Below are 12,161 nucleotides of genomic sequence, written 5' to 3'. Positions count from 1 at the left end.
AACAAATAATTCATAAAGGCGATTAGTGTAAATGTAAATTAGTTTTGTTTATGATTAAGAGGCAAAAAAAAGTGGGAGCTACATGTTGTGCCAATATAGTCTTTGTGACTAACTTGTCTTTCGCTGCTTGATCATTTTGATTTTGACAGGTCCAGTTCCTTTTGGGAAAAACCTGCCTTGAAATCCCTAATTTACTGCACATTTTTCTGTGGATGATCACCAAATTATAAATATAGCTCTTAATCACTCCCACACCTGCATCCCCTCTGTGTCTTTGTCTCTCTCTGTTGTGTTCAGTATTCATCGCATCCAGGTTATGTAGGCCTACACTTTTTTCTTGTTTAATTCTGACAAGAGACATTTGGGGATCGCATGATGTTTTGTCATTTGAGAGTCAATACAGGACCGAAGAACAGGTTCTTTGCCCCGTCGCATGAACTCCAACAGTGGGTTAATATCTAATTTGAAATCAGGGGGGTAAAATGGCTTCTACTGAAGAAGTGTGCTAAGCTTTTGGGAACAAAAAGTTTATCTTGTCATGTATATTGGCACAAGAGTTAAAGAAGTCTAGTTGAGCTCTCAATGTCCTTAGACATTGGCAGCCTTTTAAAGGGCAAAGGTATCTCACTGTCATTTTCTGCCGGGATACAGGAGGGAGTGGGGGGTGCGGGCCGGAGCTGTGAAAAGCATCGTTTCGGTGGAGTGAGGAGGGACAGCGGGTCCCACAGAGTGAGATTTAATGTATGCCAGTTATATTGAAGGTCGCGACCCCGTCCAGTTCAAGGTCATAGGCGCTGAGGGAACTCTTCAGAGATATCTTGATGAGACTTGACAGGTAATAGGAAGGTGTTACAATTTAGCAGGGAAGGGATTTAATCTAAGTCTTCCTGGGCAGAGGTCAGCATTGCCAAGGCTATTGAATTGAGGGAATCTAAAATGTGCCTGTTCTAGCCTTTGTAGAACCTATATGCAATATATCTTCTGTCTTATTAAATGACATTTTTTCCCTTTTCTTCCCACCCTCTGCTCCCTATATTAGCACTGTAAGCCCTGTTATATGATCGATAGATGGCCTGAAAAGTCACTTGAAAATGTATTGTCAACAGGGATATTCATTTTGGAGGCAGTGCACCCCATGCTAATGTCTCTGTGCCTTTCTCTGCAGTCCTACAGAGATCTTTTTCACATGTCAGTGTGAATTTAGACAGCTTTGAATTTAAAGGCTTTTTTATTACCAGTAGTCAGTTAACAATACAGGAATTTCATTCTGTCTAGTTATATAAACATGGTTTGTAGAATGGATGTTTAGGGCCCACTAATACTGAGCAATTACACCATTGGCTTTTTACACAGTTTGACATTTCGGACTAATTGCTGCACCACTACTATGTCTCGTAGCAGTTTTCAGGCCTTAGATATGTTCATGTTTACTTCAAAATATTAACTCCTTCTAGTGTAAAGTCAACAGTCCCATTAGAGGTATCTGTGACCTTTTTGTTTTTTCTTTTCCCTTGGTGACTCTCTCTCTCTCTCTCTCTCTCTCTCTCTCTCTCTCTCTCCCCCTCTCTCACTCTCCCCCTCTTCCCTCTCCCTCTCTCTCCCTCCCCCTCTCTTTCTCTCCACTTTATGTCAGATGGTTCTGACCTTTTCTCACTTTCTGACTTTCAGTAGACTCACACTTCTGGGAGCACAGTTCTCTCTTTTCAGCTTTAGATTGATAGACTACCTCAGGTCCATATGGTAATTTCTTCAAACAGAGGTAGATTTAACCTGTGCCCTGAACAGGTGGCCATCCTGTCTCAGACCACTCATTTAAGATTGATGTCTATACTAAATCCCATCCGCTAATGCACTCCTGACCTCCAAACACGAGCTCCTTTATATTAAGCATTTTCCAATATGTGTAAGTGTGTGTGTAAGCATTTCTACATAGATTGTAAAATGTGAGGGTATGAATTGGGCATGCACATACTGCAGCTCTTTTTCACATGCAACTTTATTTATAAGGAAAGTATAGTTCAGTTTAATAAATAACAAGAATATCTAGATTGTTTTCCCATGTGCTTGAAATACACTCACCTAAAGGATTATTAGGAACACCATACTAATACTGTGTTTGACCCCCTTTCGCCTTCAGAACTGCCTTAATTCTACGTGGCATTGATTCAACAAGGTGCTGAAAGCATTCTTTAGAAATGTTGGCCCATATTGATAGGATAGCATCTTGCAGTTGATGGAGATTTGTGGGATGCACATCCAGGGCACGATGCTCCCATTCCACCACATCCCAAAGATGCTCTATTGGGTTGAGATCTGGTGACTGTGGGGGCTAGTTTAGTACAGTGAACTCATTGTCATGTTCAAGAAACCAATTTGAAATGATTCGACCTTTGTGACATGGTGCATTATCCTGCTGGAAGTAGTCATCAGAGGATGGGTACATGGTGGTCATAAAGGGATGGACATGGTCAGAAACAATGCTCAGGTAGGCCGTGGCATTTAAACGATGCCCAATTGGCACTAAGGGGCCTAAAGTGTGCCAAGAAAACATCCCCCACACCATTACACCACCACCACCAGCCTGCACAGTGGTAACAATGCATGATGGATCCATGTTCTCATTCTGTTTACGTCAAATTCTGACTCTACCATCTGAATGTCTCAACAGAAATCGAGACTCATCAGACCAGGCAACATTTTTCCAGTCTTCAACTGTCCAATTTTGGTGAGCTTGTGCAAATTGTAGCCTCTTTTTCCTATTTGTAGTGGAGATGAGTGGTACCCGGTGGGGTCTTCTGCTGTTGTAGCCCATCCGCCTCAAGGTTGTACGTGTTGTGGCTTCACAAATGCTTTGCTGCATACCTCGGTTGTAACGAGTGGTTATTTCAGTCAAAGTTGCTCTTCTATCAGCTTGAATCAGTCGGCCCATTCTCCTCTGACCTCTAGCATCAACAAGGCATTTTCGCCCACAGGACTGCCGCATACTGGATGTTTTTCCTTTTCACACCATTCTTTGTAAACCCTAGAAATGGTTGTGCGTGAAAATCCCAGTAACTGAGCAGATTGTGAAATACTCAGACCGGCCCGTCTGGCACCAACAACCATGCCACGCTCAAAATTGCTTAAATCACCTTTCTTTCCCATTCAGACATTCAGTTTGGAGTTCAGGAGATTGTCTTGACCAGGACCACACCCCTAAATGCATTGAAGCAACTGCCATGTGATTGGTTGGTTAGATAATTGCATTAATGAGAAATTGAACAGGTGTTCCTAATAATCCTTTAGGTGAGTGTATATCTCCAAACCCTATGTTAAATTTAATATCACAGTAAAACAGTTATCACAAAATGACCCATCCGAAAGCTAACATTTAGTCTGGAAGATGAAGCTCATTATAAAATCCACTGACCTCTGGCCCGGCAAACGATGGGTCAGGTGATTGCCTTCAGTGCCTGGGTCAATTGAGATGTTCCTCTCTAGCTGTTGTGTCCTCCTTTGGCTATACCTGGAAGTATGACATGAGTAGTGGCCAGGTTGTCTGTCCCCAGAGCTTTTGGATCCCCACCTAGATAGCAATCCAATTCCCTGTGTGAGGCCAAGCCTAGGCACTATGAGATCTCCTGCAGGCAAAATTATAAGAAACACCTGTTGTGTGTGCTCAGATCATACTCAGAATGAGCAGGTGAGCAGGTCACACACACGAATACACACACACACACACACACACACACACACACACACACACACACACACACATACGCACACACACAAACAAAGCACACCTGTGTCCGTTTAATCTCTTCTTCAAAACAAGAAATAACAACAACGCAAAGTAAGATCATTGAGGTCTGTGTGGTTTAGACTTTAGACTGAATGCAAGTTAAAGTGTGTGCATTGTTAATAGTAACACTATTGACCCTGTATTGAGCACAGGGGTTATTTAGTCAGGCTAGCCATGAGAGGAAGAAATAACAGCTGTGTTTATATATATATATATATATATATATATATATATATATATATATATATATATATATATATATACATATATGTATATGTATATGTGTGTGTGTGTATTTCTCCATTTCCCCAGGGTTTCTACCAACATTGCATCCTAAACATGTCAGCCAGCTAAAATATTTAGCACAGGTGCTTTAGAAAACTCTGGTCTAGTTGTTAAGAAAGGGAAATTTTCTCTAATTCAGCCCTTGAGAGTGTCGCGCTTTCTTTGCTTCAAAAACTACCCAATAGGGACTTTATTGCTATTTCGCTTCTTCGACTGCCTCCCTGCGGTTTACAAAATGGATGGAAAGGAAATTGTATAAACTGGGAAAAATAAATAAATACAATTCTGCCATATGTTTGATTGGCTATGTGCACAGGCAAAGTATAGACCTGAAGATTTATCCCACATGATATTCTTCATGAATTATTTTGTCACCTTTTAAGCCTTTGTTCCATGTCACTTATGGGCTACATATTCGGTGGGATAGACCTTAACAATCAGATATATCAGAAACAGATATTTCCACTATGTATAAGACTAAATTGAGGCTGTGACCACTGTGTCATTAGATAATTAAGATTATCTACTTTTATCTACTTTTTTAGTAGTAGTAGTAGTAGTAGTAGTAGTAGTAGTTGTAATACTAGTAGTAACATTGCTGTTGGTAAATACAGTATAGCTTTGATTAAATACACAATTGCAAATTGCTTATCTTAAGTTTCTAGCATATGGAAAGTTGCCATAAGTGTTGATTCTTGAACGGTGGTGTGTCAACATTGATTGTGTTCTCTAGAAACCTTTAAACACCTTTAGTCCCGTGTCTCCTCTGGAAATTTAAAATTACATTTGCCGTACAATCTGACTCAGTGTGGTGAGACTACCTACTGTATCTTTGCTGCCTCATGGATTCTGTGACAAAGTCAATATTTCCCCATGCAGAAATATCCCCTGTAGTCACACAGTCAGATAGCCACAGGCACACCTGCACACACTGGCGTCACTCGAAATCCCCCCGTTTTAGCAGAATTCTGCAGGTTGGTACACAAACGAGTAAGGCAAAGAAATACAATGATGCGAATAACCATATTAATAGGGAAATTAATACATTAAAAAGGATTTAGCAGTGCTTTAGGTTTTAATTGTATGTCATGCTGATTTGTTTAGCGGTCCTTGTTTTCTTCCTTTTCGGTTTCCCACATCATTGCAGCACTGTGCAAGTTTTCCTGCTGCATGTTTATTGCATTGCTGACTGATTCCAGCGCATCTCTTTAATCCTCTTTGGAAATCCCTTAATTCTGGACCTGCTATTGCAGCTCTGCCTTATTGAAATTCTGCGTTTGTAATGCTTTGTTTACTTTTTTGTAATCCAGATCTTATTTACAGCTGACAGCATGACTAATTGCCAGTAAGCCCGCTTCGGCTGATGTATTTGACTAGCCTTAAGATCTCCCTGTTGATACTCAACGTGTTGGGAGCCATTAACTTAAGACTGCCAGCACTGTCATATTCCTTCTGACACCCATCTTCTTTCCAACAAAAAAACGCTTAACAACGACAACACACACACACACACACACACACACACACACACACACGGACAATCAGTGAAGGAAGACTGGATAGCGATTTATCTTAAGAAAGTTGCTATCATTAAATTTAAGTCAATGGCCTGCTTATTTTCTAACAAACGGCTGGGGAGGAGATGAAATTGAGTTCTTTAGTTCTCAGTATGTGATATGATCGTCTTAGACCTTTCCTGCAGATGTCCCGTTGTGCCCTTCATTAGACTCGAAAAGAGGAGCCGTGCCAATTATGATCGGGTTATAAAGAGGCGGTTGTGGTGGTGTTGGTGAATCGGGTACGCCGTTCCTAACATACATTTATTTTCACTACCATGGTTGAAGGGAGACGAGGATGCCTGTCGGATAATAGCCTTGATTGAAATGAGCACTTGATACACCTTCGCTTGGGTCTTTATGGCGCTCTCCCTCGCCACCAATCTCTTGTTATGAGAGTCTGGAGGCCTGTAACACAAAACTGACTTGCATAAAAGTGCTACAATGGCACACTCTTGTTAGCATCGTATAATGATGTTCCTCTTGCTTTATTTTTAAAGCTGCAATAAAGTGAGAGAGTAAAATAAGCATTTTATGTGTTAGCCATTTGGTGACTTAATAAAGCATGAAGACGTGAGCATAGCTGCAGTGGAGCAGAGTTGCTGCTCTGAATGGAGAATGGGCTGCGAGGCCAGGTCTGAGGTGCAGTGTGGTTTATGGTCTGTGTACAGCTCAGATTGCAGAGGAGAGAAGTCTGCAGGCATAGCAGGAACAGAACGCAGTGTTGTGAAATTCCTCGCGTTGACACTGGGCCCTCAAAGGAAGAGCCCTTAATATATTTCAAATAGGCCCACACTCCCTTTACAGACTTCTGTTCATACAACCAACGTCCAGCTATGTCTCACATCTAGATGCCTACACAAAAGGTAAGAGTGGGGCTTTTAAAGTGCATGTCTTCCTGACAAAGGCATCCCTTCCCCTTGCCTTCACAAAACCCCTGCTTTCTTCTCACAGTTCCCCTTCACTGCCATCTTAAATCACAGCAAACAATGATCCCCAGGAGCTTAGGAGACACAAAGATGCCTCCGCAGGATATAAATAGAAATACAGATATGTTATATGAAGGGGAAAAAAAAAAATTAATTGCTCTTCCCCGAGGTCACAATTGTAACCCTCTGGGTCTTGGGTACATTGACCTGAAGTGCATGATAATACCCTCCTCGCCTTCGGGCTGAGACATTACTATGCACTTTCCATTACATAGTACTCTAGAGGGTCATTATTTCACACCATTGACCTCACTTAGAGTGATTAGTTGTATAGTAACTCGTAATTAAGGTCTCTTTACAACAGAGCTATTTGTACGATTCTAGGACCATTTCCAGAATGACTGGAGAGCAAGTCTCCGGGTAATTCAAAGGTGAGGACATGGTGCAACCGTGGGAGTAGTGATTTCTGAGAGAGATCCTCATATCCACATAGAATACAGTTGGATCAAGGTCAGGCATGATTGCGGTGGATAGTTAGCGTTCCTAAACCCGATTTATTGATGTTTTTAAGCCTCAATGTCAGTCTGTACACATATGGGGTCAAGGACTGTGATTCGTAAATCTGCATATTCAAATATGATGACATAAATTGTTTTGGAAAACCATAATTAGTGTTAAGAGACACTAAATTACAATGTTTATCAATATGCGATACTCACTTACCCGAGTTACTAACTGGCTTCAGATAACAGATGACTTCTAGATAAATGGTCAACCAGTCTGATCGAAACTGCATCTATTGAATAGCATTGATTGATTATGTTAATCTTTTTTGCGTCCATTCATTGTATGATGATGTTTTTAAAAATATGATTCTCTTTTTTTATTTTAGATTTTAATTGGAGCTTCCTCTGGGCCCAGCAGAAAGCCTGAAGACACCATTGATGTGAGTTCAAGATGTCTGTTTTTACGCTCTTCAGGTTAAAGACCGTTGTCTTCATTGTGAGGCATGAGTACTAAATCTAAAACGATGGGAGAAGGGGCAGCTTTGTCAGACAGAAGTAACCTGGTGAATGAGCTCATCTATTAATGTGTGGTGATTTATGTTGATTTATAGTGTGGGATACATTTTCGAGACGTGAAACAACACTCCCTCTTTTCAAACAGTAAGCACACTCAGTTTAGCCTCTGAGAGCTTCACTGCATAATACAGATTGCAATGTGAAGGCATTAGGTATACTGTGTATGCATTCACTGACAAAGTAAATCATATCAGAGACATGTTTTTTTATCAGGGGGAACTATGCAGGCTCCTACAGACAAACCAAATCATATTGGATGATGTCCTTTATCCTTTATGATTGTGTGTGTAAGATAAAAGGATTGCATCCAGTAGGAGTGCTTATCCAGTTTGAAAATTGTGCAATTGGCTATGATTCTCAGCTCATCGTTACATCTTACAGTTTCATCTGCCAGTTCCTTGGCATGTTCATTTTTTTTTTTTAGTATGTAGTGGATAAGAAGCCGTTTTAATCAGGGAACTCTACCTGTAACTAAAGCAGTGCGCTAAGGGAAATATCAACGATACAGCGAGCACACTAAATAACAACTGATTAAGGTTGTAGTTTCACCCCTAACAAAACCATGAAATCAATTATCATGTAAACAGTTATTTTCTCCTACTTGCAAAGCAAAAAGGTGAAAGATACATTGTAGTTATACATGTTACTGCATAGACATTAAAATGCATTTATAAATAGCAGATTGTATACGGTGTTGAATGTAACTTTAAATGACACCATATATGTTATTCTTTTGTTTAATTTAGACTGTAAATCTGTATACAATCATGCAAACAGGGCCATCCATAATTTATTTTAACCTTGCAATACTTTGGGTATCCTTAATGGGTGGATACAAATTGATTAATGGGCAATAAAGTGTACATTATACATCCATGTTTTATGATGTTATTGGTCTATTGAGAAATAAACAGTGATGGTTGTAAGCAATTAACATAGGCTGTTTTTTATTTCCTTTTTTTGTAATGTTTGCTAGCTAAAGGTATTCAGCAATTAGAAAATAACAATAATCACATTAGTGCCCAAAGTGAGCTGATTGGGTAATGTATACTACATAATTAATGTCATGTTTCTATTTGCCAACTGGAATTATTTGAATGGCTTCAAATCAGGTTTGTTTTAATGGGCAGCAAAAGAAAATTGAATTGGGCCTCTGTCAGTCACAAGATATTAGGTTGCCAGAAATCACTCACTCAAAATTACAGGCTTACGCTGCAGAATGGAAAGGTTTACATGCAAGTTGGTATAATTTGACAAGTGTCTGTGATTTTCTGTAAAAACCGGATGACTTCTCGGCTCCATTAATTGCCCATTGAGGAGTCTTGTCATGGCATGCCTCAATGTCACATTTCAAAGTGGCTCTTTAAAGTGGCATTAACTTTATTTATTAATTGCAAGAACACCATCTTCCATCAACAATGCCTGCTTCACATACCAAGCGTTTTAAAACGCTGTAGTTGATATATTGGGATTGATTGGTAATGAAAAGTGCCAAACCGATCCGGTGTGTTATTAGAGTGCTGTTCCCTCAGTCTGGAAGGCTTAAAGAAGGCATCTCTGTCCTGTACCGCATATTGTTGATTGGCTTATCAAGTGTTGAGTAATCCAGTCTAGCCTGCTAGCAGTGAAAGTTAGAGAAAAAAAAAACACATTCACCAGTAGTGTGAAAAATGTCATCTTTATTTTTTCCCTCCAAAATATATCATCATCACCACCACTATCAGCCCATATTGATCCACTGCTGGACAAAGGTCTCCCTAAGATATTTCCACTTGCTTCAATATACAGCTTCCCTTTTCCACATCACGCCTGCAGAGTGTATGATTTCATCTTCCCACCTTTTATGTGGTCAGCTGCTAGGTCTTTTTTCCATCTCTCGTTATCTCTAGCTTCTTTTGTCCATCTTCGACCTGTTCTTCTTGCAATGTGTCTGGCCCATTGCCATTTTAACATTTTAACTGTTTCAATGATGTAATTCAGTTATTTTTCTCTCCCTTCTTGTCATTCCAAGCATACATATTCCCATATTCCTTACTGTCATCAGCAGTTTCTGTATAATGTTTGCATTAAGTGACCAGGTTTCATAAGCCATAAGTGAGCACTGGTAGTATCCATTGATCAAATACTTTTCTCTTCAGGCAAATGAGACAACGACAGGGCAATTTAGAGTAGCAGATCAACCTTAGTCTTAGGGATGTGGGAGGAAACCGCAGCACCCAGAGGAAACTCACGCAGACATGGGGTGAACGTGCCAACTCCCAGACACCCAAGAGTGGAATGAAACCTGGGTCCCAATAATAACCATTGTGCCACTCAGTGGTTGCCACGGCTAGAAGAGTGTTTCTTTTTTCTACAACCTGGATTGTCAACCTTGACTTTTTTTCCCCCATTTTCTAAATCTAAATCATTCCTGAGACAATAAATGGCTTGACCTTTGTTTAGTTGTTCTGTACCCACGGTTGCAGTTTCTTGTTTTTTACTGTCACACTAAAACAGCTTGATAAGCTATCTTTGAGTATCATGGCGAGTAGAAACCAACAACTACTCGGACATTTGCCTCCAAGTCAACCAAAAAATCTATACAATGATTTCTAAAGATATCCTGCAAAGTTGAGAAGTGCCATTGAAACATAATATTGGTTGTAGAATTAGCAATGTTAAAGCCATTGTATTTTAGTGTTTTCTTTAAAATATATTATATATTCAAATATTTCACTAGTGATAGGAGTATTTAAAATGACCTGAGATATGAGGTATGGCAGGAAATTAGTATTTAGACCTAATAATGAAGCATACTCCCTGACGTTAGCCTAAAAACAATAAAGCAGTACATTGGTTTGAATACTAAGAAGATTAATTGTCTTTTCGGATCTGAGCTAGAAGATCAGTTTTGGGATTGCTTGGCAGTCGGCCTTAAACCAGTGTGCAAATAAATGTGTTCAAGTATAAGGCTTGATATATGGTGAATTAAGCCCCTAAAGAAAGAACAGATGAGAAGGATTAGGGACATAAACTGAATAAGAGATTTGTATCTCAGTTTAGAAGTAACATGGGAAAGGAATGGGGTTGCATACATATGTATACGGTAAACAAACTTACCAAAGTTATTTAAGTTGCAGAATATATTGGGGTATGTTGAAAGACATTTGAGTGCAAATTGAATTATGTGTGGTACATTTACCACAATAGGTAAACTTGGAAGACTGATTTAATTGCAGTCCTAATCCCATCCAAACATTGTCAAACCTTTACAACTAATAAAGCAAATGATACAGTGCTTTACTCAGTATGTAGGTGTAGAGGATAGTGTATAAATGTACCAACTGACCTGTTCACTAATAACTCAGTATCTTTTGATTTCCTTTTTAATTGCATGTTACACATATTATTATAATCTATCAATAAATACAAGCTGCAACATAGATTTATTTGGGAACTCATGTTGGCATTGACTTTTTAAATGTATAGATGTTCCTACAATCACCGGTGCCAGAATTCAGTGTTGTCTATTTGTTTTGTTCTGTTACCCCCTGCCCTCCACCCCTCCCATAAAGTCTATAGAATTAACAAACAGATGCAATGTTTGAAGAAAATAGATGAATTTGGAAATTAAAGTAGTTTAGCACATTTTAGCCCATCCAGTGTGTATCGGATGCATTGGTGCTCATCTACACACCTTGATTGATTTCAACACTTTTCCATGTATTCATAGGAATTCAATCTGCACAAGGTTTCCTCGGCCTAAGAAGCAGAAGAAGAAAAAAAACAACTATGCAGACATGCCCTTTAAATGTACCCATAGAGTACAATGATATTATTTCCAAAAAAAAGAGTCCCTTTTGGCCTTTGTAAATTAGCCTAAACTGATAGAGCAAGGCAGAACCATGTTAATATTAAAGTGGTGGAACAGTAGATTCTATTATCTCTGAAGGTCTGTCACCAGACTCGCTCTATAGCCCTATTATCTAATTATTGTTGCTGGAATTGCATTAGAGCCCGAGCGATTTGTCTGCTACCAGAAGAGTAATTGACATTTTGGTTACCATCTCATGTTTAGGAGATCTCGCCAAGTCCGGTAGTGGAGAGTTACCTCTTCTGTCAGTGTACATCAACTTAATACAAGCGTGGAGAAAACAGAGCGGCTGTGCTAGAAGCCACTTCCAAGTCTCCATTGATGGTTTTGAACATTGCCTCCACAGTAGTAGTATAGTTTAATAGTATATGATAATAACAATTAACAATGATTCAAACAATGAGATCTACGTTGAAAAGCATTTCATTTTGTATCTTGTACAGATTGGTGAAAAGGCATTATGCAGGACCAAAATACATTTGTTTTAAAACTTCATAACAAAAATAGATACACTGTTGTTGATCTATACAACAGAGAGTTCATTTACTCCTGGTTTAGTCTTGCCCTGTGCTACACTTGCATTATTAGCAGAGCACGACTCTTCACAGCATTTCAGAGTCTGGAAAGTATGTAAACACACAGAAAAGCCCTTGACTGAGTGATTTAAACTGCAGT

At 39.4% G+C, this 12,161-nt stretch overlaps 1 protein-coding gene across 18 annotated transcripts in view; it reads left to right on the top strand.

Annotated features, from left to right (window-relative positions):
* The window catches only part of rbfox1 (RNA binding fox-1 homolog 1), a 636,526-nt gene that overhangs the window by 189,623 nt on the left and 434,742 nt on the right, over positions 1-12,161 (top strand). For all 18 annotated transcript variants that reach the window (XM_066689841.1, XM_066689843.1, XM_066689825.1 and 15 more), the window contains exon 3: positions 7,444-7,497. In XM_066689841.1, coding sequence (XP_066545938.1) covers positions 7,444-7,497 — 54 coding nt within the window. The remainder of the gene's footprint in view (positions 1-7,443; positions 7,498-12,161) is intronic.

This window comes from Amia ocellicauda, chromosome 17 (genome assembly GCF_036373705.1).
Source record: "Amia ocellicauda isolate fAmiCal2 chromosome 17, fAmiCal2.hap1, whole genome shotgun sequence".
NCBI lineage: Eukaryota > Metazoa > Chordata > Actinopteri > Amiiformes > Amiidae > Amia > Amia ocellicauda.
The sequence above is the reverse complement of the archived record's forward strand: the minus strand, read 5'-3'. Positions and strand labels throughout refer to the sequence as shown.